The sequence below is a fragment of the Podarcis tiliguerta genome, assembly GCF_965153285.1.
Source record: "Podarcis tiliguerta genome assembly, chromosome: 9".
NCBI classification, from domain to species: domain Eukaryota; kingdom Metazoa; phylum Chordata; class Lepidosauria; order Squamata; family Lacertidae; genus Podarcis; species Podarcis tiliguerta.
The window spans coordinates 2,401,722-2,429,134 of record NC_139542.1 but is presented as its reverse complement, the minus strand read 5'-3'; the positions used below and the strand labels follow the sequence as shown (position 1 = coordinate 2,429,134).

At 48.0% G+C, this 27,413-nt stretch overlaps 1 protein-coding gene across 1 annotated transcript; it reads left to right on the top strand.

Moving 5' to 3' along the window:
- Nucleotides 1–2,372: 2,372 nt before the first annotated feature.
- Nucleotides 2,373–26,545, top strand: SIGLEC1 (sialic acid binding Ig like lectin 1). Its single transcript, XM_083398170.1, has 15 exons — nt 2,373–2,451; nt 3,234–3,593; nt 6,553–6,849; nt 9,631–9,894; nt 11,343–11,597; nt 12,627–12,926; nt 14,594–14,848; nt 15,220–15,522; nt 16,551–16,805; nt 18,954–19,256; nt 20,817–21,077; nt 22,625–22,930; nt 23,930–24,181; nt 24,622–24,927; nt 26,164–26,545. The coding sequence occupies exons 1-15, from the start codon at nt 2,403–2,405 to the stop codon at nt 26,520–26,522; spliced, it is 4,125 nt and encodes a 1,374-aa protein (XP_083254296.1). The 5' UTR covers nt 2,373–2,402; the 3' UTR covers nt 26,523–26,545.
- The last annotated feature ends 868 nt before the right edge of the window (nt 26,546–27,413 follow it).

The following is a 27,413-nucleotide window of genomic DNA, read 5'->3' as shown; positions in this document are numbered from 1 at the left end:
GAAGAGGAGGTTAAGGGGGGATATGATAGCCATGTTCAAATATATAAAAGGATGTCACATAGAGGAGGGAGAAAGGTTGTTTTCTGCTGCTCCAGAGAAGCGGACACGGAGCAATGGATCCAAACTACAAGAAAGAAGATTCCACCTAAACATTAGGAAGAACTTCCTGACAGTAAGAGCTGTTCGACAGTGGAATTTGCTGCCAAGGAGTGTGGTGGAGTCTCCTTCTTTGGAGGTCTTTAAGCAGAGGCTTGACAACCATATGTCAGGAGTGCTCTGATGGTGTTTCCTGCTTGGCAGGGGGTTGGACTCGATGGCCCTTGTGGTCTCTTCCAACTCTATGATTCTATGATTCTATGATTCTATGATTCTATGAGTCTTCTCTTCTCATGAGGTGGCCAAAGTCTTGGAGCCTCAGCTTCAGGATCTGTCCTTCCAGTGAGCACTCAGGGCTGATTTCCTTCAGAATGGAGAGGTTTGATCTTCTTGCAGTCCATGGGACTCTCAAGAGTCTCCTCCAGCACCAGAATTCAAAAGCATCAATTCTTCGGCGATCAGCCTTCTTTATGGTCCAGCTCTCACTTCCATACATCACTACTGGGAAAACCATAGCTTCAACTATACGGACCTTTGTTGGCAAGGGGTGTGCACTATCCTGCACTATCTCTGCAGCTTTCTTATGGCACCTGGAAGCATAGATTTGATCTTATTACTTATTACAGATGATGCTCTGGGTCCCTTCCAACTGAACCCGGAGAGGGTTACAATCTGGCAAAGGATTCTCACTGGTCAGACAAGTTTCTTTGTAAGACACTGACCTTAGCTGGCCACATGAATGTCCTCATCAGCCTCCCCAAAGAATGAGCTCGGTTGCAAGAGCTACAACTAAGGCTAAGAGATTGCTTTTCCTCCACCCTCCTCACTTAGCTGCTAAGTAGGAGAACCAGAGGTGGGTGAGCTAAGCTGGAAGAAGGCAGGAAGCTGTAGACCCAGAGACCTGCTTGCTCCATGCAGGATCCAAAGCTGTGACTAATGAAGAGGCAAGATATTTTAAGGTGTTGTTGTTGCGAGCCCCTCTGTCCTATGCTCAGGTTGCATAGATAGAAACCCTCCAAGTGTCTCTATTTTCCAGGGACAGTTCCGGATTTACATTAGCCGTCCTCATTTCTCATTTGATCCTGGAATGAGCTGCTTAGGACAACCCTGTTTTCGTTGGATAAATGTTGGAGGGTATGTAAGACCGGATATCCTAAAGACAACCTCCACTAGGCAAGTGCCTGGAACCCCTGGTGTCTGTCACCACTCAGAGACTGGCATGGCATGTCACATTATTATTGCTGCTGTCATTGTTGTTAACACATTTTACAAACAAGGCAGTCCCTGCCTGAGGGCTTGCAGTCTCCTGGGCACAACTCAAAAGGGCAGTGCTGACTGTCTCGCCAGAGTGGTGCATGCTCTGCTTATCTCCCGCTTGGACTACTGCAATGCGCTCTACGTGGGGCTGCCTTTGAAGGTGACTCGGAAACTACAACTAATCCAGAATGCGGCAGCTAGACTGATGACTGGGAGTGGCTGCCGAGACCACATAACACCGGTCTTGAAAGACCTACATTGGCTCCCAGTTTGTTTCTGAGCAAAGTGTTGGTGCTGACCTTGAAAGCCCTAAACGGCCTTGGTCCAGTATATCTGAAGGAGCGTCTCACCCCCCCAATTGTTCAGTCCGGACACTGAGGTCCAGTGCTGAGAGCCTTCTGGCGGTTCCCTCGCTGTGAGAAGCCAAGCTACAGGGAACCAGGTAGAGGGCCTTCTCGGTGGTGGCACCCGCCTTGTGGAACACCCTCCCACCAGATGTAAAAGAGAAGAACAACTACCAGACTTTTAGAAGACATCTGAAGGCAGCCCTGTTCAGGGAAGCTTTTAATGTTTAATAGACTATTGTATTTTAATATTCTGTTGGAAGCCGCCCAGAGTAGCTGGGGAAACCCAGCCAGATGGCTGGGGTATACATAATAAATAATGAATTATTATTATTATTATTATTATTATTATTATTATTATTATTATTATTCAGCACATTGAGAGAGCGCATAGCTCAGAGATCGAGCACATGCATTTCACAAAGAAGGTCCCAGGTTCAGCGTTTGGCATCTCCCCCTGAAACAGGGACATGGAACCTGAAGGCTTCGAGATGCTCATAGACCCTAGCTCCCATCACTCCCAATTGCCAGGAATGATGGGAGTTGTAGTCCAACGGCATCTGGTGAGCCAAAGGCATTCCACATTCCGTGACCCATTTGGTCAAAGGTGTGCTCATCTTTTGGGCAGGTCTTGAATCTAACTGTGCACTTTGCTTTCCTCCCCCCTCCAGGAATTTGCCCTTCAATCAGCCGCTCCCACCGGCTATGCCTTTGTCCTTCTTCCTTTTTGCATTCTCCAGTTATGTCGCCCAAGGTATGGTTGCTAAATACTAAACCTGATTGCTGAAATGTAGCCTTATTAGATTTTACCGATTGGTAGGGTGAGCATTGCTCCCAGAACAGGGAGGAACGAGTCAAATGACACCGAGGTTGATTCAGAGAAAGAGTTTATTCTGCTCTCCGGATAGCAAAAGGCACTTGTGTGGTCAGTTCACAGCAAGTCCAAAGAAATGAGAGATTTCACACAGTATATATATCCTCCAGGCACCCTCTCCCCCCTTCCCCAGGAATCCAGACACGTAAGCTTATACACGAAAGTTGACATCACAGATGTTCCTGCTCGTGTACTCTTAACCATAAAAGGGTGTTCCTGTTCCTGTGCTCTTGACCATAAAAGGGTGTTCCTGTCCCTGTATTCCTTATCTTGGGGTAAGAAGGTCACCAATTCTAAGAGTCCTCCTGGCGCCGTTCCCGGGGGGCTGACAAGGTCTGTGCGTCACTGTGGTCAGGAAGTAAGATAAGACCCAGACATGCCATCCCTGCTCCACTGGAACTGGCAAGGCCATCCATCGCCGTCACGGGCTGATAAAGGAGAGGGCTTTGAGCACTTGTTTATACAGCTGGCTTTCTGTTTATACATTGACTCAAGAGCTCAAGTTAATGCATTTTAGAAATGCTCCCTTGGAGGAGGAAAAATGAGGATTTTGGGTCCCGTTTCAGACTGACTGCACAGAACCCGTTCCTTCCCCCTTCAGTAACAAGTCCTTTCAGGGGAAAAGATGGGATATAAATAAATAATAATAATTCCTATTGCAGCCTTTGGTTCCTGGGCTGTCACGACCCCCGAACATTTGTGGAGCGTCAAAGACTCCTGCGTCGTCATCCCGTGCGCCTTCAGCTACCCCAGCGACGTTGATGTCCCAAATGGCATCACAGCCATTTGGTACAAAGAAAACACAGGGCAGAAGGCTTTCGTTTACCACTCAGCAACTCCTGGTAGCGTTGAGGATCGTTTTCAAGGACGCACAGAGCTGCTGGGAGACCCCCTCCAGCGCAATTGCACCTTGCTTCTGAGGGGTGTGACAGCTGCAGATGCCGGCAAGTACACCTTCCGGTTCGAAATCAGCGAGCGGAACCGCTGGACCGGTCAAAAGGGGGCTGATCTAACCGTCACTGGTAAGTAACTGGACACTCCCTGCCCTCAAAAGTCTGCTTTGTGATGCATCCCAATCTCTTGACTGTTTTTGCTAAGCCTACCCGTCCTCAGGGCTTAAGCCAGCCTTCTTCATCCTGCTGCCTTCCAGATGTTTAGGACTACAACTCCCATCAGCCAGGGAGCTGGAGTGCACAACATCTGGAGGGCAAAGCCTGGCTTAAAACAACTGAATGGAAGCTACTAAGTTAGGAAAGGCTGCGCACCACTGTATCAAGCTGGAAAAACCCCTCTGCTGTTTAACCAAGCTGTTTATAGAATCATAGAGACATCTAGTCCAACAAACTGCAATGCAGGAATATGTGGTTTGCCCTTACGGGGATCAAACCCATGACCTTGGCTTTATCAGCACCACGCTCTAATCAACTGAGCCACTTGCAGGCCATTGTCATCAGCGATTTGTGATGGAGTGAAGGCTGTTCACTGATTGTGGTTGGCTGAGCTGCTCTGAGGTCACAGAGAGGCGGGGCAGGCAGAATGACCTGGCTGTGATTGGCTGGACTGCTTTGACCTAAAGCACAGTTGGCCAAAAAATTTTCCAACATGAGGGTCGTATTGATGGTCAGGGCCACATGCCAGGAATGGGCACAGCCAATATCATAGAATCATAGAGTTGGAAGAGACCACAAGGGCCATCGAGTCCAACCCCCTGCCAAGCAGGAAACACCATCAGAGCACTCCTGACATATGGCTGTCAAGCCTCTGCTTAAAGACCTCCAAAGAAGGAGACTCCACCACACTCCTTGGCAGCAAATTCCACTGTCGAACAGCTCTTACTGTCAGGAAGTTCTTCCTAATGTTTAGGTGGAATCTTCTTTCTTGTAGTTTGGATCCATTGCTCCGTGTCCGCTTCTCTGGAGCAGCAGAAAACAACCTTTCTCCCTCCTCTATGTGACATCCTTTTATATATTTGAACATGGCTATCATATCACCCCTTAACCTCCTCTTCTCCAGGCTGAGAAGAGATGGCTAACTTGATCCAAAACACCCACCCACCAAAACACCTGATCCAAAACACCCACCCACCCCACTCACACATGAAAACAAAGACCACCACAGCCAACCACAAACAAACAACCACACCCTAGGCCAACTCCAACCTCTCTCACCACTAGAGGAACACAAGTGAACAGCAGAGAACCTGCACGAGCAACGCATACATTAAGCAAAACAGACCATCCCTTTCTATTCCCTTTTGTTTAACCAGGTTGGGGTGTCTCCTTCCAGCTGATTCTCTTCCCATCATCAGCTTCCCCTTAGTGATAACCATTCACCGAGTTTATGCACAAATTTGTCCTCCCAGCCCAGTGTACACCCAGAACACAGGCGCTCTGCTAGGTTCCTCATTCTATCTTTAGCCCAGGCATTTCTCAGGCTGTTCCTCCAAGAAAATGAAACAAAAAAACTTGAGCGCAGCTAATTAAAGCTGAAATCTGAAACTTAAGCATATTTACAATGGAAAGCCTGTGTCCCATATTCAAAAACAGAGGATATAAAGCATTCTCTCTGAGCTGAGCTTCACTTCTGCTTGTGGATTTCTAACAGCTTTTAGTCTGTGATGTCTTCTTTAGGTCACCTTCCAAACAACCTGTTTACAAACACTGCAAGGGACAATCCTGGATTTACAGAAGCTGTCTCGGTTTCTGATTTGATCCTAGAATGTCCCACTTTCCCTTTGTTGTTGTTGTTTAGTCATTTAGTCGTGTCTGACTCTTCGTGACCCCCTGGACCAGAGCACGGCAGAGCACACTTCTGTCTTCCACTGCCTCCCGCAGTTTGGTCAAACTCATGCTGGTAGCTTCGAGAACACAATCCAACCATCTTGTCCTCTGTCGTCCCCTTCTCCTTGCGCCCTCCATCTTTCCCAACATCAGGGTCTTTTCCAGGGAGTCTTCTCTTCTCCTGAGGTGGCCAAAGACTTGGAACCTCAGCTTCAGGATCTGTCCTTCCAGTGAGCACTCAGGGCTAATTTCCTTCAGAATGGATAGGTTTGATCTTCTTGCAGTCCATGGGACTCTCAAGAGTCTCTCCAGCACCAGAATTCAAAAGCATCCATTCTTTGGTGATCACCCTTCTTGATGGTCCAGCTCTCATTTCCATACATTACTAGTGGGAAAACCATAGCTTTAACTATACAGACCTTTGTTGGCATGCTTTTTCTTAGGATGCCCCTATTTTTATCAGAAAAGTGTTGGAGGGTATGGAATTACCCTCCAAGCCAGGGAGATAAGTAACTGTACAACCTTTAAAGATATCTGAAGGCAGCCCTGTATAGGGAAGTTTTTAAAAAAATGTTTTTATATACGTTGGAAGTCACCCAGAGTGCTAGGGCAACATTCTGATGATGATGATCATCATCACCTCCACCAACACCATGGAACAGAATGTCCCTATTTTCAAATGTTGGAGGGTATATGTTTATTGGACATTCACCCTGATTGGCTGGAACCAGACTGGCTGGTTAGACAAAGTTGGCTATTTAATGAGCAGCCTTTCTGATCTTCGGGGAGGTTAGCCCATGTTGTATCAAGCAAAAGTTATCCTACTCTTTCCAGTTCATTTCCCAGTCGCTTTCCTTTTTGAAAAATGCCAAATCAGGTTTAATAGCAGAACCTGTATTTTCTGGTATGTAATTAATCCCACCTGAAAATCACGCCCATATGTTTCCCCCTACCCCAATAATATGTGTCCCTCTTCCCCTCTTTCTATCTACAACTAATAAAATGACAATTAATCAGCCATCTATATCTGTGTGAATATGGAATTGTTGGTTCGTTTGTGTTTTATGGTGTATTTTATGTTCTTATTTTGTATTTTTATGTTGTGAACTGCCCTGTGATTTTCAGACGTGCAAAGAGTTGATCCTTCCTAACTCAGAAGATTCTGCTCAGCTAAGCCCATCCTTTTGCCTTTTCTCCTTAGACTCGGTCAACATTCCCACCATTGCCTCCCCGGATGACCTACGAGAAGGGATGGAGGTGTCCCTCATCTGCTCCAGCCCCTACACCTGTCCCTATGTCACCATCTCCATGAGATGGCTTGGCTACGACACGACGACCTCGCTTGTGTCCAAGACACTGCAGCTGGACACGGCGGCATCACTCAGGAAGCAAACCCTGACCACTTCCTTGTCCTGGAAGGACCACAACCGGGAACTGAGCTGCGAGGTGTCTGTTGGGGAGCAGGTGGCCACGGGAAGAATCACACTCAACGTGAAATGTGAGTTTATCCGTGTGAGGAGGATGGAGCGGCCAGGAGGGGCAGTTATCAGTGACAACAAATAAATTACTTCTACAGTGGTACCTCTGGATGCGAACATGGATCTGTTCCAGAGCCCCGTTCGCATCCTGAAGCGAATGCAACCCGCGTCTGCGCATGCCCAGGTCGCTATTCGCTGCTTCTGCTCATGTGCGTAGCGTCATTTTGAGCGTCTGTGCATGCGCGAGCGGCAAAACCCAGAAGTAACATATTCTGTTACTTCCAGGTCACCGCAGAGCACAACCCGAAAGCGCTCAACCTGAAGCAACTTCAACCCGAGTTATGACTGTATCTTGGGTTACATAAGCTTCAGGTAACAGACTCCGCTAACCCAGAAATGGTACCTTGGGTTGAGAACTTTGCTTCAGGATGAGAACAGAAATCGTGAACCGGCGGCGCAGCAGCAGGAGGAGGCCCCATTAGCTAAAGTGGTGCTTCAGGTTAAGAACAGTATCAGGTTAAGAACAGACCTCCAGAACGAATTAAGTACTTAACCTGAGGTACCACTGTACATCTAAGTCCTGTGTAGAAAGTTGGGACAGAACGGTTGTTGTTATTGTTGTTAATAAGTAAGTTAGGGGCTTCCTATGCATGCGAAGGTAGGCTCTGGCGGACGGAGCAGACAAGACCATGAGTGTCTCCAACAGGCAAGAATTCGGCTCTGGACATGTTGTAGAGAGGGAAGTAAGGGGCAGATGAGGCTCCTCAACTGGGAAGGTAGCCCCTCTAGGAGAAGGGAACTCTGATCCTAAACCTCAGCTACCCTGAGGGACATCTTTGGGAGACGAAAAGGCTCAGGAGTAAACCCCTACACAAATTAGAAGTGGAGTCCCTAAGACGATTGGATGGCATCTTGTACTCCTCCTTCCGGCAACTCCTTCAGCCAAGCTGGTGCCAAACATCTTGCTCTGCTTTCCTTTGGACCACACCAGAGAGGCCGGGGGGGGGGGGCCTTGTCGTCTGGGCAGCCCAGAACCTCCAGACACACAGCCCAGGCTTTCTCCCCAGAGAAGTCACTTGAGTGCTGCTAAGACAGCAGTTTGACTTCACCCCTGGAGGCATACTCCATTGTCTCTTGAGGCAGGTGGGTGCCAGCAGCAATCATTTATGCCCTGCCTTTCTAGTCCAGGTAGCTTTCAAAGAAATTTAATGAATAATAAGGATGTGTTTGTGGGAGCAGAGTTCTTGGGCTTCTTGCGTTTTGTGATCCCCATCTTGCATGGTTATGCTGTAACGTGTCCTGTGATCTTCCAATGAATGGCAGTATTTATATTTAATTACAGTGGACGCTCGGGTTGCGAATGTGATCCGTGCAGGATGCACGTTCGCAAACTGCGTCTGCGTACGCGCGGGTTGATATTTGGTGCTTCTGCGCAAGTGCAAAGCATGATTTAGTGCTTCTGCGCATGCACAGCTGCCAAAACCCGGAAGTAACTCATTCCGGTACTTCTGGGTTTCGAAGGTCCGCAACCCAAAAAACCACAACCTGAAGCATCTGTAACTCGAGGTATGACAGTACAGTGGTACCTCAGGTTACAAACACTTCGGGTTACAAACACTTTGGGTTACAGACTCCGCTAACCTGGAAGTAGTACCTGGGGTTAAGATCTTTACCTCAGGATGAGAACAGAAATTGTGCTACGGTGGCATGGTGGCAGCAGGAGGCCCCATTAGCTAAAGTGGTACCTCAGGTTAAGAACTGTTTCAGGTTAAGAACGGACCTCCGGAATGAATTAAGTTCATAACCAGAGGTACCAATCTATAATGATTGTTATAGCGAGACGTTCTTTAAGTCTCGCTATATCAATCATTATAGATTGTTTACTAAGGAGGTCTTCATGCCTGTCTAACTCTGTGTTCCTTTTATCTATTGATGATTAATGTCTTATACGCAACCCTTGTAACGCATTCGTGTTAACCAATCAGCAGCAAGCACATACGAGGCAATGCTGTAATATTCAATTAAAAGGGACTCCCCAAGACATGCTCGGGAGATGCCTCCCGGATGACACTTGTTACTCGTCTGTCGATTATTTCAACCCAACATCTGGTGACCCATCACATCGGGGCATGAAGACCTCCTTAGTAAACAATCTATAATGATTGATATAGCGAGACTTAAAGAACGTACAGAAAGATAGGTACAGGTCAGGAACTCAATGTGCACTGAACATTCCAGGGTGATAAGAAGATAATGTATACAGATAGATAAGAATAGGTCAGGAAACGATGTGAACTGAACATTCCAGGCTGGTGCCAGGGTGGTGAGAAAGGAATGTACAGAAAGACAACTACTCAGCATACCACTATAATTAATAATAATAATACAGCACCCTAATAATGAAAAGACAGTGATGGCCACCAACCTAGATGGCTTTAAAAGAGTATTAGAAAAATTCACAGAGAAGACGATGGCTACTAGCCTGGATGGCTATGCACTGCCTCCACACTTGAAGGCTGCAATGCTTCTGAATCCTAGTTCTCAGAAGCCACAGGAAGGGGAAATGTTGCTCTTGTGTTCGAATCCTGCTCTGCTGGGTTTCCCAGAAGAGTCATGTGGTCAGCCACTGTGAGAACAGGTTGCTGGACTAGATATTCTGTTGGCCTGACCTTCTTACCTTCTTATGAAAAGACAGCCTTCATTTCCCTATGATGGATTCAGTGCTCAAGAAAATGGATGTTGCGCTCAGCAAGCCACCGCCATTCCTGTTCTCCGTCTCAAAGTCTTCCGCTTGCTCTTAGATCCCCCCAAAGGGGTGAAAGTGTCGCTCAACCCCTCCTCCAAGAACATCCGAGTGGGCGATGAGGCATCCCTGACATGCACTGTGGGCAGCAGCAACCCTGAAGTCACCGCCTACAGGTGGTTCAAAGATGGCGCCTCCTGCGGAAGCGAGCCGCTTAAAACCATCAGCAGTGCTGCCCGTGAGGATTATGGCCTGTACCACTGTGAGGCAGAAAACTCTCTGGGCACTGGCGTGGCCGAAGGGGTAACCCTCTATGTTTTCTGTGAGTACCAAGGAGAGGGACTTTGGTGTCTATATCTGTGTACATATTTATTTATTTTTGAGCCAGTTACATGCATCTTCATTTAAACCAAAGGATTGTGGGAAATGTAGTTTACCCCGAAAGAGCTATGGTTCCCAGAATCTCTTAACAAGGATTCTTTGCTTTAAGTGGTGCAGGTGTGATCTAAAACCAGGAGATTAAGCAGATGGCATGTGTGGGGAAGGGCAAGTGGGCTCCATCCCATATGGCCTCTGCTTTCAATTGTCAAGCTGTTGCTTCTGCTTAAAAACCACCCCTTTCTTTTCTGTTAAGCAAATATGATTGGCAGGAACACTTTTTGCCCCAAGATCACCTTTGCCAACCTCCAGGGCACCTGGTTGGCTGGCAAAGATAGTTTCCCATTTAGATTTTCTTCATTACTTTGGGTTGCACCAAACATGGCCTTTTTTCCCGTTCCTTGTGGTGGGAGGGGTCCTCTCCTGCTACTTAAGACTCCCCCCAGGCAGACTGGGCTTGGAAGTGGAAGTGGAACCTTTTCCAAGATGGTCGGCATAAGGAACCAAACCAAATCCAGGAAAAGATTATTTAATTTGCCCAAATGATCTCATTTTGAATTTTGTTGTTGTTGTTGAGTCGTTTAGTCGTGTCCGACTCTTTGTGACCCTCTGGACCAGAGCACGCCAGGCACTTCTGTCTTCCACTGCCTCCCGCAGCTTGGTCAAACTCATGCTGGTAGCTTCGAGAACACTGTCCCACCATCTTGTCCTCTGTCGTCCGCTTCTCCTTGTTCCCTCCATCTTTGCCAACATCAGGGTCTTTTCCAGGGAGTCTTCTCTTCTCCTGAGGTGGCCAAAGTCTTGGAGCCTCAGCTTCAGGATCTGTCCTTCCAGTGAGCACTCAGGGCTGATTTCCTTCAGAATGGAGAGGTTGGATCTTCTTGCAGTCCATGGGACTCTCAAGAGTCTCCTCCAGCACCATAATTCAAAAGCATCAATTCTTCGGCGATCAGCCTTCTTTATGGTCCAGCTCTCACTTCCATACATCACTACTGGGAAATAGGGATTTTTAATAGAACATAGTAAATAGAGCTACAAAGCTCTTTGCTGTCCCTTCACTAGGCGTGTCACCCAGTGAAGGAGGTGAAGTGTGACCAGCGCCTTTAATTCCTGGGTCATTCCATTTTTATTTCTGGTTTTCAATTTCATACATTTTAATAACTTTACAATAATTTCAATATTTTGAAACTCAACTTCCTCCCCCCTCTTTCTGAAGTCCCTTTTTTTTTTTTTTTCCTGCATATTCCAAATTAACTTACTCATTTATTTGTCTGCTTTAAATACATACTCTTATAAAACTGCATGTTATACTGCAATATTCCGGGGTCATTCCAAGTATGGCATTACCGAAACTAGTTTTTTCTCACGGTTCCTTCTCCCCTAATCTTCCAGCTGCTGTGCTGTCCATCAGCCCTTCTTCCAGTGTCAGGGAAGGGGAGACGGTCACACTGACCTGCGACGTCCCTGGAGAAGACAAGCAGGAGATCCACTACAGCTGGTACAAGAATAACATCTGGATCAAGGAAGGCAGTGCCCGGATCCTGGTCTTCCATGAGGTTTCGGTGGGAGACACTGGCTATTACTCCTGCAAGGTGCAGAATGACAAAGGGAGCGAGACATCCCAAGCTATTGGCCTGAGCGTCTTCTGTGAGTTTCCTGACATTCCCTCTTGTGCTTCATGTTCAGAGCACACTTTGTATCAGGGATGGGGAACCTGTGGTTTCTCAGAGGGTGCTGAATTCCAACCCCAATTATCAGCCCCAGCCAGCAAATAGGCGAGTTGTGGCTCAGCATCTGGGGGCATCTGCAGATATATATACAGTAGACCTGAAGGAGCATCTCCACCACCATCGTTCAGCCCAGACACTGAGGTCCAGCTCCGAGGGCCTTCTGGCGGTTCCCTCACTGCCAGAGGTGAGGTTATAGGGAACCAGGCAGAGGGCCTTCTCATAATAATAATAATAATAATAATAATAAATTTAATTTAATTTATACCCCGCCCTTCCCAGTTCAAAAACCAGGCTCAGGGCGGCTAACAACAAATTTAAAACACTTAAATGTAAAAGCAGCATAAAATACAGTATAAAAACTGCCGGCTCTGATTTGGCTTTAAAGAGCGGTTTGCATGGGGGAAATTTTCGGAGAAAAATGGGGAGGGAGAAGGACCTTTGGACACGAAGTGTTAAACTACAGACCTCTGCCCTGAAAAGTTTGGGGCGAAAATGAAGTGTGAATAAGCCCTGTGCCTGCTGCTTCCCATTTCAAACTGCCATTTTGCATGTGGATTTCAGGGTTTTAGTAAAAAGCAGAACAGCTCTCCCACCAAAAGTGCAAACCTGAGCAGAGAGTGTGCGCAGCCATGCGCATGTTAGTGGGAAAGACATACAAAAAAGCATTATATTAGAGAAAATGGCATGCAAGAATGTATGTGTTAGGAGAAAATGCACACCCACATATGCAATATTCAATATTTTGCAAGCTAACATGGAAATGTGGAGAACTGAATTTAAGAAGGGAGACATAAAAGACGAGAAAAACTGAAAGTGGCCAATTTCTCCGTCCTCATTTGGGATCAGTGTGGCGTTTCTGTTCAGTTGGAGGGGAGGCCCTCCTACGAACCTGGAAATGTACCTGCTCCTAAGGTGTGCATGCAACGATCTTGTTTCTCCTGCACAGACCCTCCGAGGGCCCCCTCCCTCTCCTTGTTCCAGGAGACCCAGGAAGGGCAGCTGGCCATCATCTACTGCACCGTCGACAGCAACCCCCAGTCCGCCCTGAGCCTTTACCGGGACAAGCGGCTGATCGCCACCACCAGCTCGCACTCAGCTCCCAGCCAGCGGATCAGCATCAGCACCACACGCAACTCTTTGAAGCTGGAAATCCAGAAGGTCGTTCCAGAAGACCAGGGCGAGTACCAGTGCGTGGCCTCCAACGCGTACGGGAACGCCACCACTGCGAGATTCTTCGGTGCTCAAAGTAAGATTATTACAATGGGTTGTGTGTGTGGCTGCCTCTGAAATTTCAGCTGGTGCAGAATTTGGCAGCCGGGTTGCTCACCAGAGCAAGCTGCTTTGAGCATATAAATCCAATCTGGCCTGCCAATTAGTTTCTGGGTCAAATTCAAAGTGCTGGTTTTGACCTATGAAAGCTTAAATGGCTCAGGGCTGCAAGGACCACCTCTTCCCATGTGAATAAACCCGGACCCTGCAATGATCCTCTGAGATCCTTCTTTGGGTGTCTGCTCTGTGAAAGGTTCAGAGGGTGGCAGCACAAGAACAGGACCTTTTCTGTAGCGGCTCCCCACTGGTGGAACGCTCTCCCCAGGGAGGCTCACCTGGCACCTTCATTCCATATCTTTAGGTGCCAGGAAAGAAACATTCTCCATCAACCAAGCCTTTGGCTGTTCAGCAATCTATGGCCTTTTAAATTTGTGGTGGGGTATTGTTCTTTATATCGTTATGTTATGCATTTTGTGTTTTTATATTGCAAAACATAACATTTCCAGTTAAAAGACTCAGGCAGAGCAGAGTGAGGCCCCAGAGTCTGTACAACTAGCCCTGGCTGTGAAGTCCAGCGATTTGGCTCAGTATGAAACCGCTTTGTATCTCCACTTGATTTGGGCTTGCCCTTCTAACTTTGCTTGGTCAACAACACTCACCAGTTGGGTGTGGTTCCTGCACAGCATGGGGGTTGGACTAGATGACCCTCGGGGTCCCTTCCAACTCCACATTTCTATGAGGTTGAATCCTGACAAGACAGAAGTACTGTTTTTGGGAGACAGGAGGCGGGCAGGTGTGGGGGACTCCTTGGTCCTGAATGCTGTAACTGTGTCCCTGAAGGACCAGGTGCACAGCCCGGGAGTCATTTTGGACTCACAGCTGTCCATGGAGGTGCAGGTCAATTCTGTGTTCAGGGCAGCTGCCTCCCAGCTCCATCTGGTATGCAGGCTGAGGCCCTACCTGCCGGCGGACTGTCTTGCCAAAGTGGTGCATGCTCTGGCTATCTCTCACTTGGACTACTGCCATGCGCTCTACGTGAGGCTACCTTTGAAGGTGACCCGGAAACCACAACTAATCCAGAATGCGGCAGCTGGACTGGTGACTGGGGGAAGCCACCAAGGCCACATAACACCAGTCTTGAAAGAACTACATTGGCTCCCAGTACATTTCCGAGCACAATTCAAAGTGTTGGTGCTGACCTTTAAAGCCCTAAACGGCCTTGGTCCAGTAGACCTGAAGGAGCGTCTCCACCCCCATTGTTCAGCCCGGATACTGAGGTCCAGCTCCAAGGGCCTTCTGGTGGTTCCCTCCCTGTGAGAAGTGAGGTTACAGAGAACCAGGCAGAGGGCCTTCTTGGTAGTGGCACCCGCCCTGTGGGACACCTTCCCACCAGATGTAAAAGAGATAAACAACTACCAGACTTTTAGAAGACATCTGAAGGCAGCCCTCTTTAGGGAAGTTTTTAATGTTTAACAGACCACTGTATTATTATTTTTTAATATTTTTTTTAGACCACTGTATTTTAATACTTTGTTGGAAGCCTCCTAGAGTGGCTGGGGAAACCCAGCCAGATGGATGGGGTATAAATAATAAATTCTATTCTATGATTCTATGATCAACGGTCTCTGTTTTCTCTTCTCCCAGCTGCTAGGGTGGTGGCCAGCCCTTCCCAAGAGTTACCCGAAGGCGAGCGAGTCACCCTGACCTGCATGTCCACCTTGGGGCAGGGAGATGGGACCACGTACGTGTGGTACAAGAATGCCAAGTGGCTGCAGGAGGGGGTGGAGAGCTCCCTGGTCTTTCTGGCGTTGGCCAGCGGAGACGCAGGAACATTCCACTGCGTTGCTCGGAACGAGAAGGCCAGCAGCACATCTCCAGCCATCACTCTGCGCGTCTTGTGTGAGTAGCCCATCCGACCCATCTCATAAAACGTGGCTGGGGCCATGGCGGTCTAGAGCAGGGGTAGGGGACCCAAGGGCCACATTGCCTTATGGGAACCCTATAGGGCCCACATGTCAATGGTGGGTGGGGCTAGAGGCAAAGGTGGGTGGGGCAATGATGGGACACCTAGCTTTGCTCCAGGAAAGGGTCGTGGTTGATTCCTGCATTGTAGGGGGTTGGATTTAATACTTTGTTGGAAGCTGCCCAGGGTGGCTGGGGAGACCAAGCCAGATGGGCAGGGTATAAATAATAAATTATTATTACATTATTATTATTATTATTATTATTATTATTATTATTATTATAACGGATTGTTTTCCACTCCAAAGATGCCCCCAAGCAGCCTGTGCTGAGGTCCTTCCTGGAAACACGAGGAGGACACCTCGGCGTCATCCAATGCACAGTAGACAGCGACCCGGCCTCCGAGATAACTCTGCGCAAGGGCGACACGCTCATTGGGTCCACCACCATTGCCCCCTCCTCTGCCGACCCAAGAGTGAGCGTGATCCAGTCGTACAACACACTGAAGGTGACCATCAAGGGCGTGAGGCTGGAAGATGAAGGAGAGTACCTGTGTTCTGCTCAGAACCGCTACGGACAATCCACAGCCTCCATGGACTTCACAGCGGAAAGTAAGTCACAGAGATTTGAGAAGCTAGCGGGCCAGTTGTCAAAAACGTCCTGTCCCCCCCAAAACAAATGGAGGTTACGCTATATATTACATCCAGACCCTGATATTCTTTCCTTCCTACCTGCCACCCTTAAGTGGCATGTTATGTACTGAGTTGAATAGGATCCAAAAGGCAGTCTGATTGGTCCTAGAACAATAGGATTCAGAATGCAGCAGTCTGATTGGTCCACAGGAGCCACCCAATCCAGCTCCAGGTGGGAGTGAATCCGCAACCTGATTGGCCTACAGGAGAATCCCAGAATTAGCCAATCACGTGGGGCCCGCTGTGTATATAATGTATATAAAGCAGACATTCTGGGGGAACTTTCATTCCTCACTACTATGAGCTGAATAAAGAGCATGAAATCCACTCTCGACTCCGAGTATATTTCAATGCGCCTTGAGGGTCCCTTCTACGATTGATTGCTGCTGCTCCACCAAGGTATCTGTGTTAACATATCAAAATTACACTCCTATCCCCTTACACAAAGAAAACATATCTTAAAAATAAAACTTCCCTTATCCTGTAAATGACCTCCTTGTTTACTTCTTGTATACTGTTTCTTTTATATGTGATTATTACAATTTTTTCTAATTATGACTTTAAAAAACCGCAAAGTCTCCTGTAGGAATTAATCGAAACAAGTCCAGGTGTACATTTGGGGGCACTGTTTGGTAAAGTATTCTCTGCATTTCCCCCATTCTTTTTGAAATTCTTGTCTAGGTTGTCCCCTAATTGTCTCTGTTAATCTGGCCAATTCAGTATAATCTAATAATTTATCCTGCCATTCCTTTTTCGTTGGCACAAATTCTTTTTCCCCAGTTTCTGTTGTTGTTGTTAGTTATTTCTGCGGTTTATATACTGCCCTTTATCTAAAGATCTCAGGGTTGTGCCCAACATCACGGACACAAGAACCACAACCACAGCTAAATGCAGGAATTGCAGCTGACAATTGTCCCCGTTTCATTTCCCGCCCAACTGTCCTCCAGCTGCAAGACTCACCATCTCCCCGTCCTCAGCGGTGCGCGAAGGTGAGGCGGTTCAGCTGTCCTGTGAGGTGAACAGCGACAACACCACCTTAAGCAACTACACCTGGTACAAGGATGGTCTTCCACTCCCCGAGGCCCGTGGGGATTCCCTGGAGTTCCAGCGAGTGTCCAGAGGCGATTCTGGGATCTATCACTGCCAAGTGGAGAACGGAAAAGCCAGCAAGAGTTCCACCGCCGCCACCCTGTCTGTGCTGTGTAAGGGTCGCTGCCTTTTGCAGTTTTGTTCAAGATCAGGGGTCAGCAAACTTTTTCAGCAGGGGGCCGGTCCACTGTCCCTCAGACCTTGTGGGGGGCCAGACTATATTTTTAAAAAAATAATGCCCCACAAATAACCCAGAGATGCATTTTAAATAAAAGGACACATTCTACGCATGTAAAAACACCAGGCAGGCCCCACAAATAACCTAGTTGTTTAGTGGTTTAGTCGTGTCCAACTCTTCGTGACCCCCTGGACCAAAGCACGCCAGGCACTCCTGTCTTCCGCTGCCTCCCGCAGTTTGGTCAAACTCATGCTGGTAGCTTCAAGAATACTTTCCCACCATCTCATCCTCTGTCGTCCCCTTCTCCTTGTGCCCTCCATCTTTCCCAACATCAGGGTCTTTTCCAGGGAGTCTTCTCTTCTCATGAGGTGGCCAAAGTCTTGGAGCCTCAGCTTCACGATCTGTCCTTCCAGTGAGCACTCAGGGCTGATTTCCTTCAGAATGGATAGGTTGGATCTTCTTGCAGTCCATGGGACTCTCAAGAGTCTCCTCCAGCACCATAATTCAAAAGCATCCATTCTTCGTCGATCAGCCTTCTTTATGGACCAGCTCTCACTTCCATACATCACTACTGGGAAAACCATAGCTTTAACTATACAGACCTTTGTTGGCAAGGTGATGTATCTGCTTTTTAAGATGCTGTCTAGGTTTATCATTGCTTTTCTCCCAAGAAGCAGGCCTCTTTTAATTTCATGACTGCTGTCACCATCTGCAGTGATCAAATAACCTAGAGATGCATTTTAAATAAAAGGACACATTCTACTCATGTAAAAACATGCTGATTCCTGGACTACCTGCAGGCTGGATTTAGAAGGTGATTGGGCCAGATCCAGCCCCCGGGCCTTAGTTTGCCTACCCATGTTCAAGATGCTATCACATTAGACTTCCAGAAGTATCTCCCCGCAAACACTCACACACACAAAAATCTCATATACATATAGCAAAGGTAGGCAAGGCAATTCCCTCCCATCTGCCGGCTTCATGGCTGTAAATTAATAAGCTGCTCTCAGATCTATTTCATTAGAGATAATCCAGGATATCACATCTATGTAGGAAAACAGCATGTCCTCTGTAACCTGCCCCACCCGTCTTTGGGCCATGGCTCTTGGATTTACAGACAAACAAAATGTAATTCCAGAAAAAGAGTCAACGTCATAAATGTGTATGAAATTATGCGTGTCCTTGAGAAAGAGAATAGAGACAAGTTTTTCTTCCTCTCTCATAACACTGGTGGACATCCAACGAAGCTGAACGTTGGAAGATTTAGGACAGTTAAAAGAAAGCCCTGCTTTACCTGAAGGAGCATCTCCACCCCCATTGTTCAGCCCATACACTGAGGTCCAGCTCCAGGAGCCTTCTGATGGTTCCCTCCCTGCGAGAAGCCAAGTTACAGGGAACCAGGCAGAGGGCCTTCTCGGTGGTGGCACCCACCCTGTGGAACGCCCTCCCACCAGATGTCAAAGAGAACAACAACTACCAGACTTTTAGAAGACATCTGAAGGCAGCCCTGTTTAGGGAAGCTTTTAATGTTTAACAGACCACTGTATTTTAATACTTTGTTGGAAGCCGCCCCAGGGGGCTGAGGAGACCCAGCCAGATGGGTGGGGTATAAAGTATTAATATTAGGCTCCAGATGAACCTCCCTGAGGTGATACTATAACCTTGAAAGATAGCCCTTGTGGGACCTCCCTCTGACCCTTGCTCCTCCCAACCCACTGCCTTCAAATTTCTTTTTCTTTCCCAACTCCTTATAGTTTCTTCTGAAGTTTCAGTCCTATAAAACATACTATTGGCCAAACACTCTCTATTCAAAGTTATACATTTTCATTGCATAAATTAAATGCTATTATCTGATCAGTTGTCAGGCAACTCAATCGGAGCAAGAGATATAATTTCGCATTATATAATTTCGCATTATATTATTATCCAACTTCTTATAGTTTCTTCTGAAGTTTCAGTCCTATAAAACATATGGCACTGTTAATTATAATGCAATTTCGCATTATATAATTTCACATTGGCACAGTTTCATTCGTTAAAAGCCTGGGTCTTACACTTTTATGTTTGTGTCCTCTGGTTCCAGACCCCCCTGGGAAGCCTCGGGCGTCAGTCTTTGCGGAGACGGAAAGAGGTCGGGTCGCCATCTTCCAGTGTTCAGTGGACAGCAACCCTCCAGCCCAACTGGTCCTGTATAAAGGAGGTGAAATCGTGGCTTCCAGCAGCTCAGTGAACAGCGCAGCCTCCCAGAGGGTCAGCATCACGGCCGCTCCCAATGCCATGCGGGTGGAGATGAGAAACATCGAGCCACAGGATGAAGGCAGCTACAATGTCACAGCCACCAATGCCTATGGCTCTTCCTCCAGGCTGCTGTACTTCCGTGTGCAGAGTGAGTGCAGAGAGGCTGCGATTGTGGCGCCGATAATAGCCGTGTGTCTATTTCAATGTTGCCGCCGTATTGCCAGGCGTGGAGAGTCCTCTCCTCCCTTCGGTAACTTCACAGATGAGAATTAACGAGCAGTTTATCATTTATAGTCCTTTTTATTCAGTCGTCTGGTTGCAAGCAAAAATCCACATCTCTCCACAAGGAGGGCAGTTGGCTACTCCAGATCTGGCCCCTGCAACATCCTGGGCACTAATAGGAAGTGTGGTGTAGTGGTTAAGAGCAGTAGACTTGTAATCTGGTGAACCGGGTTCGATTCCCTGCTCCTCCACATGCAGCTGCTGGGTGACCTTGGGCCAGTCACACTTCTCTGAAGTCTCTCAGCCTCACTCACCTCACAGAGTGTTTGTTGTGGGGGAGGAAGGGAAAGGAGATTGTTGGCCACTTTGAGACTCCTTAGGGTAGTGATAAAGTGGGATATCAAATCCAAACTCTTATTCTTCTTCTGCATACCGTACTTTGTTCTCTAATACGGGCAGACCTCCTAGTTTGGGGAGAGGGAGGGTCCCCCACACCACTCAGTGTGATGTAGGAGAGCCAGTGTGGTGTAGTGGTTAAGAGCAGTGGACTTGTAATCTGGTGAACCGGGTTCGCTTCCCAGCTCCTCCACATGCAGCTGCTGGGTGACCTTGGGCGAACAAGGCTGCCTTCAGATGTCTTCTTAAAGTCTGGTAGTTGTTGTTCTCTTTGACATCTGGTGGGAGGGAGTTCCACAGGGGGGGTGCCACTACCGAGACTCTTGGGGTCCCCCTTCCATTTCTACAGTCCCATGCAGCGCTTTTTCCAGGGGGGATGCAGGGGTACGCACACCCCTACGCATTTTGTGCATCTTTGTACTTTTGTCCATTTACAGCCCATCCTACCTCGCAGGGTTGTTTTGAAGACGATATGGGGAGGTGGAGAGCCGTACGCCACCTTGTGCTGCTTGGAGGAATGGAGGGATATAAATAAAGATTAAATAAAATAAAAGAATAGGAGCTGGATAGCTCAGTTGGTTATGAGTGTGGTACTGAGCCAGTGTATGGGAGCCAGTGTGGTGTAGTGGTTAAGAGCAATGGACTCGTAATCTGGTGAACGGGGTTCGATTCCCTGCTCCTCCACCTGCAGCTGCTGGGTGACCTTGGGCCAGTCACACTTCTCTGAAGTCTCTCAGCCCCACTCACCTCACAGAGTGTTTGTAGTGGGGGAGGAAGGGAAAGGAGAATGTTAGCCGCTTTGAGACTCCTGAAGGGGAGTGATAAAGCAGGATATCAAATCCAAACTCTTTCTCCTCCTCCTCCTCTTCTTCTTCTTACATCTCTGCTGGCTGTTCCCTCCTTTCTGTTTCTCTTTCCATTATATCATAGCTAGGTAACTCCTGGAATTCTAGACTTGTTCCATTGGAAGGGACCACAGGGGTCATCTAGTCCAACCCTCTGCAATGTTGGAATCTTTGGCCCAACCTGGGGCTCGAACCCATGACCCTGAGATTAAGAGCCCCATGCCTGACTTTCTTCCCCAATCCAGCTGCAAGAGTTCTGGCTTCGCCATCCCCCGAGTTGCTGGAAGGAGGGGCGCTCACCCTGAGCTGTGACGTGATGGGGTCTGCTCCCGAGGAGTCCACCTTCTCCTGGTACAAAAACAGCAAGCGCCTCCAAGAGAGCGATGCCAGCACACTCACCTTCAAGGCCATCACCAGCAGCGACGCTGGATCCTACCATTGCAAAGCCCACATGCTGGATGAGGCCAGCACCAGCGTCTCTCCAGCCATCAGCATAACTGTCTTTTGTAAGTGGCGCTGTTTTTGCCGGTTGCATCCCTAACCTGGATTAGACTCCCTGCAGTCAGCTTGGGGTGGGCGATAGCCAAACATTAAGCATGCAATGAGGAAATGCCACATCCTTCCCAATCCCAAGGGACAGCTTAATTAACATTAACATTAACAAAAATGAGGTCCAGCTCTGAGGGCCTTCTGGTGGTTTCCTCCCTGCGGGAAGCCAAGTTACAGGGAGCCAGGCAAAGGGCCTTCTTGGTGGTGGCGCCCGCCCTGTGGAACGCCCTCCCATCAGATGTCAAAGAGAACAACTACTATCAGACTTTTAGAAGACATCTGAAGGCAGCCCTGTTTTAATGTCTGATGCATTCTTTTAATATTTTAGTATTTTAATATTTTGTTGGAAGCTGCCCAGAGTGGCTGGGGAAACCCAGCCAGATGGGTGGGATATAAATAAATTATTATTATTATTATTATTATTATTATTATTATTATTATTAAACATGTGACCTTGAAATCTAGAAAACTGGAAAATTGGATCCCCTCCAAAGTGATGCCAAAGTTTTGTGCTGTTTTGTGCCACGAACCCTGCATTTTGTGCCACCCCCTGAAATAGAGTAATTCATACTCAGACCAGGGGCCACAGGTACCCCCCACAAAACACAACACCATCCAATTCACTACAAACCAGTGCCAAACTTTTGCAAGAGTTTTAATAAAAATAAAAATAATTGTATTATTTATAACACCATCACCACATCTGGCTGGGTTTCCCCAGTCACTCTGGGCAGCTTACAGAATATATAAAACACAATAAAGCATTTTTGTGCCACAGACCCTACGTTTTGTGCCACCCCTCAAATGGAGTAACTGATACTCAAACCAGAGGCCATAGGTATCCCCGCTAAAAGCCAACCCTGGAGGGTGGGGATTCGCAACACACAATGGCCCAAAACGAGCCCAAAACGTTGGCATCGGTTTGGAGTGGATCCAAAATTCCTGGGTCATGCATTAATGAAGCTCCAAGGGACCTCCAAGCCATTTCGAACTGGATTCCTCCATGGCACTGCGTACAGGTGATCAAAAATCCGGTTGTGTGTCTCCTTGAGAGTTTATAGACAAAATCTTTTCATAATCTATGGCCTTTTAAAAGGAGAACATGAGGGTATTTTCTCTCTCTCCCCCTTTACTATTATTATATTAAGTACAGCCATACCTCAGGTTACAGACGCTTCAGGTTGTGTTTTTTTGGGTTACGGACCGCCGAAACCCAGAAGTACAGGTTTCGGCGGTCGCACATGCGCAGATGCACCACTGCGGGTTGTGAATGTTGCGGGTTGCGAACGTGCATCCTGCACGGATCACGTTCACAACCCCAGCATCCACTGTATTTTGTGTTTTATGTTGCAAACCTCCCTGGTCTCTTGAGGAAGGGCAGTTTTATAAATACGATAAAGGATAAAGTAATAATCATTTGACTGTCCTGAGTCAACAATCAGCTGGAAAGGAGGTAGTCTCCACCATCAACCCTAAAGCTGGTATCTCTCTCCTGCCTGCATAGATCCGCCTCGGAAACCTCAGGTGACCTCCTTCCTTCAGACACAGGGCAGGCAAGTGGCCGTCATCCACTGCAGCACCCAGAGTGAGCCCCAGTCCCAGCTGGCCATCTACAAGGGCCGTGAGCTCCTGGCCTCCACCATCAACTCTGGCACGGTGGCACCCAACCCGCGGGTCGGCGTATCAGCCTCGTACAACAGCTTGAGAGTGGAGATCTCCCACGTGGTGATGGAGGACGAAGGAGAGTACTTCTGCTTTGCTGGCAATGTGCACGGCAACGCCAGCTCCTCAGTGATGTTCACCGCAGAGAGTGAGTAGGAGAAGGGGTGCGATTGTGTGAAGGGTGGCTCAGCTGGTAGAGCATAAGACTCTTAATCTCAGTGTCAGGGACGTTCCTCCCCAGAGCAACAGCAAGGACTCCAGAGAGGAAAGAGGGCAGACTGGGGGGAGTTGAGACTTGATTCCTTCCCAGATTGAGAGTGATGTAAGCCCCTCTCGCTCTGGATTGCAAGCTGTTGAAGCCGGCTGCAGGGCAACAGCCACCGTTAGATTTGGCTCAAGAGGAGGAGGGGCTGGCTGCACCTGAGTCTCCTCAGAGCAGGAGGAAGAGCCGGGTATTAGGGCAACGTCGGCTCAGCAGGAGGTGGGGAAAAGGTGGAGGATATCCTGCTGGTGCAGACAGCGTCATCCAGTGGGACCAACTGATTCATCCAGTGGAGCTCAGATTGCAGCTACTGTGTAATTACTAAATAAATCTAAGAGTAATTAACCTGCCAAGGGATGCGGGTGGTGCTGTGGGTTAAACCACAGAGCCTAGGACTTGCCGATCAGAAGGTTGGCGGTTCGAATCCCCGTGATGGGGTGAGCTCCTGTTGCTCTGTCCCAGCTCCTGCCAACCTAGCAGTTTGAGAGCACAAAGTGCAAGTAGATAAATAGGTACTGCTCCGGCAGGAAGGTGAACGGCGTTTCCGTGCGCTGCTCTGGTTCGCCAGAAGCAGCTTAGTCATGCTGGTCACATGACCCAGAAGCTTCACGCTGGCTCCCTTGGCCTATAGAGCGAGATGAGCGCTGCAACCCCAGAGTTGACCACGACTGGACCTAATGGTCAGGGGTCCCTTTACCTTTAATTAACCTGCCAGCTTGCTGTGTCTTGTATGAGAGAGACATTGTAAATCCTGACACTCGAGGTCATGGGTGTTCAAGCCCCAGGTTGGCCAAAGAGATTCCTGCATTGCAGAGCAGCCCTCTTTTTTAGATCTGCCCATTAACAGAGCTCTGTTTTCCTGCCTTCCATGGTTGGTCTGCTTAGCTGCAAGAATCTGGATTTCTCCTCCGGATGTTCTCGAAGGGAATGCAGTGAACCTCACCTGTGCAGCTGACAGCAATACAGCTGGAGATCCGCACTACACCTGGTATAAAAACAACAGGTGGTACGCCGAAGACGCATCAAATATGCTGTCAATTCCCCACGCTACGGTGGCTGATGCTGGCTCCTACTACTGCACAGTGAAGAACCAGGAGAGGGTTCGGAACTCCTCCTTGGGCACTCTGAACGTCCTCTGTAAGTCCTTGAACTTACAAACTGTTGTTGCCCAGTCCCTGTGGTGGTGGGTGCCCATAGAGCAGAAGGGAGGGAGGCCACCTGTAGGTGGCGCAAGAGACAGCGGCAGGCAGAGTCAGGATCAGGAGAACTGAGGCCTGCCGCAAAAGACCTCTTAATGCTACCCCTGCCTCCCTTCACCAAAAATGCAAGTATGATGCTTCTAATTTGCATAATTTCCGAGCATTCGAAATCTCGCAAGTTAACTGTGCATAAGACGCAATCACACTATGCTGCATTTTGATGCATCCTCCCAAAAAACGTGCTTCGATCAAAACTGAGAAAAAGAATGGCCTGGCTACATTTTAAACCCAGAATGCGTACGCACATCTTTTTGTTACTGCTGCATAACTCAGTCGCCTGATTCTGCTCATTTTGCTCCTCTTTCTCCCTACTGGAAGATCCTCCCAGGAACGCTTGGGTGAAGTCTTTCCTGGAGACCCAGAAAGGGATACTGGCCATCATTGTGTGCTCTGTCGAAAGCAACCCCTGGTCTGTGCTCTCCATCCTCCGAGGCAGCAAAGTCCTCGCATCCAGCTCTTTCCAAGCCAGCCGGGTGCCAAACCATAGGCTGAGCGCCGCTGCCTCTCCAAACTCCTTGAGACTCGAGATCAAAGATGTCAGCCTGGATGACGAAGGGACGTACGAGTGCCTGGCTAGCAATGGCATTGGCAACACCAGCGCCTCCTTAGACTTCACAGTGGCGAGTGAGTGAAGACACCTGGCGCTTGGGGAAGGGTTGTAGCTCAGTGGCAGAAGGTCCCAGAAAGTCAATCCCCAACAGCTCCTCTAGGGAACTGGGGAAGCAGGTCAGACCCAAGAGAGCCCATCTAGTCTAGCATTTTGTTCTCAAAGTGGCCGGCCAGGTGTCCCAATAGAAAGCCCCCAATCATTACCTGAGTGCAGCATCCCTCTCCCCGCTTGTGATTCTCCAGCAAGTGGTCTTCACAGGTGTATTCAGTAGTGGTAGGAGAGCACAGCCATGTTAAGATTCCTGCTCCGTGTTTGCAGTCATGAGATTGTTGTCTGTCACATGACAGTGTATGTTTTCATTCCACAGGGTGGGAAGTGATGGAGACAGGATGTTTTGGTATTACTGTGTTCCGTGAAGTGGGACTATTGTCCTTTGTTCTTTCTCTCTTTGCTGTCTGATGAGAAAGAGGAAGGAGCAAAGGCAGAATGCTCCGAGTGTAATATATGTAAATAAACGTAGATTAGCCACAATGCTGTGCTACTGAGTTTGTTACGCAAACTGCGAATACTCTGCAGAATCCCTAAGCATGCTAATGCTTTTTGGCATCAGTTGCTGTGATGTTTGGGCTAAAGAAAGCTTTCGAAGCTCCCAAACGATCGACCAGGAGGGAGAGAACATGCCAGCCGGGCGTGTGTCTCTGCCAGGGTCCTACACGAGAGCAGGACACTCATAATAATAATAATAATAATAATAATAATTTATTATTTATACCCCGCCCATCTGGCTGGGTTTCCCCAGCCACTCTGGGAGGCCTCCAACAGAACACTAAAATACAATAACCTATTAAACGTTAAAACTCTGGTAGGAGGGCATTCCACAGGGCAGGTGCCACCACTGAGAAGGTCCTTGGCGCTGGACCTCAGTGTCCGGGTAGAACGATGGGGGTGGAGACGCTCCTAACAAGCCATTGTGGCTAGTGGCCATCTTGGCCCCCATTCATTTTGTCTAATCTTCTTTGAGAGCCATTGAAGCTGGCAGCCAGCACTACATTCCATGGCTGCCAATTTCGTTGTTTACTTTTGTACCGTGTCAAGGAATGCTTCCAAACAATACAGGCACATTATATTTTTGTTTCCCATATCAATGTACATTAAACAAGGATACTTAGCACAGGTCGGGGAAGCTGATGATTCCCTGTTGGATCTGGTGGCTTCAATCCATTTCAGCTTCCCTCTTCTCCATCTTGCAGCTACGAGGGTTGTGATTAAGCCAGTCTCAGAGGTGCGTGAAGGGGATCGGGTCTCGCTTGTCTGTGAAGACCGAAGCTCCCCATCAACAGCTGTCTACACCTGGTACAAGAATTCCAGGTGGCTGTCTGAGGGCCCGGCCCCCTCCCTCATCTTCCAGGCAGTGGCAACCAGCGACATGGGCTCCTACTCCTGCCAAGTTCAGAACGAGAGGGGGACCAGGAAGTCTCCACCTGCCGCCCTGAGGGTGCTCTGTGAGTACAGCAAGAATTCCCTTTTGGAATGGGTTTGTGCGTGGACTTACGAAATGTTCCTTAAACCATGGGGCTGGTCTTTCAATCTGCTCACTGGAGCTTGTTAAAATGACCCATTTTGTCCAGGGAAAAATGAGTCGCTGTACACAGTGGTGATTGGCTAGCACCTGTGCTGTCACGAGTCTACTTTCCTTCTCCTCCTCCACACCTCCCAAACTCTCAGGGTAGTTTTTCAACTTATAAAATGTTGAGTGGAGCGGGGGACAGGAGGAACTTTATAGGAATGGACACATAGGGCTCATCAACTGGGAAAGTGGGATTCTTCTACTGTGAAAAATCTTGAAAACTTTTCAAAAAGGAAAGAAGAAAGAATGACTTGTGCCTTAAATATGGAGGCAGAAGCCAAAGTGACAACTAACTCAGCATTCTTATTGCTAATCTCTGCACTTGCTGATTACAATCTGAAGGGGAGGGAATCTGGGCTCTCTCCCCACGGGGGAAAAACACTTGATTGTGACTTCCATTTTGGAGATAAGATTGTGTGCATCCTGAGAGACATTTTGAAGACTTGGGGATGTCAGCCTATCCCCACTGTCAGCCTATTTCCTTCCTTCCTTAGGTTCAGTTCAGTCTATTTCTGCAACTGTTTGGGTTAGTTTTCATACATTTCTACTGATACACTACACATATTTTGCACCCAATTTTATCTAACGTATGCCTTACTGCAAGCCACTTCTCCTAATCTGATCCATTTTTGTGAACACTTTCCCTTAATATACAGTACGCATCTTTGGCTGGATAGCTGCGCTGCAAAATCCAGAGAAGTACAAATCTAAAATGCTGCTTTCATGTCTCATAGTGAAGTGCAAATTGGAAGGGGTCACATTAAAAAAATGCAAAGCAAATTTCTCTCCCATTCTCAGTGAGGAGTAGAAACTTTTTCCAGAAAGCATTCTGAGCTTTGAAGTACGTACCCAGTACTTAGAATTATTGACTCA

Excerpts from the sequence above, each read along its gene's own strand:
- SIGLEC1 (XM_083398170.1), top strand. The coding sequence starts at position 2,403 with ATGCCTTTGTCCTTCTTCCTTTTTGCATTCTCCAGTTATGTCGCCCAA. Across the intron at positions 15,523-16,550 it reads CATGGACTTCACAGCGGAAA|CTGCAAGACTCACCATCTCC; the intron begins GTAAGTCACAGA and ends ACTGTCCTCCAG. Across the intron at positions 19,257-20,816 it reads GCTGTACTTCCGTGTGCAGA|CTGCAAGAGTTCTGGCTTCG; the intron begins GTGAGTGCAGAG and ends TCCCCAATCCAG.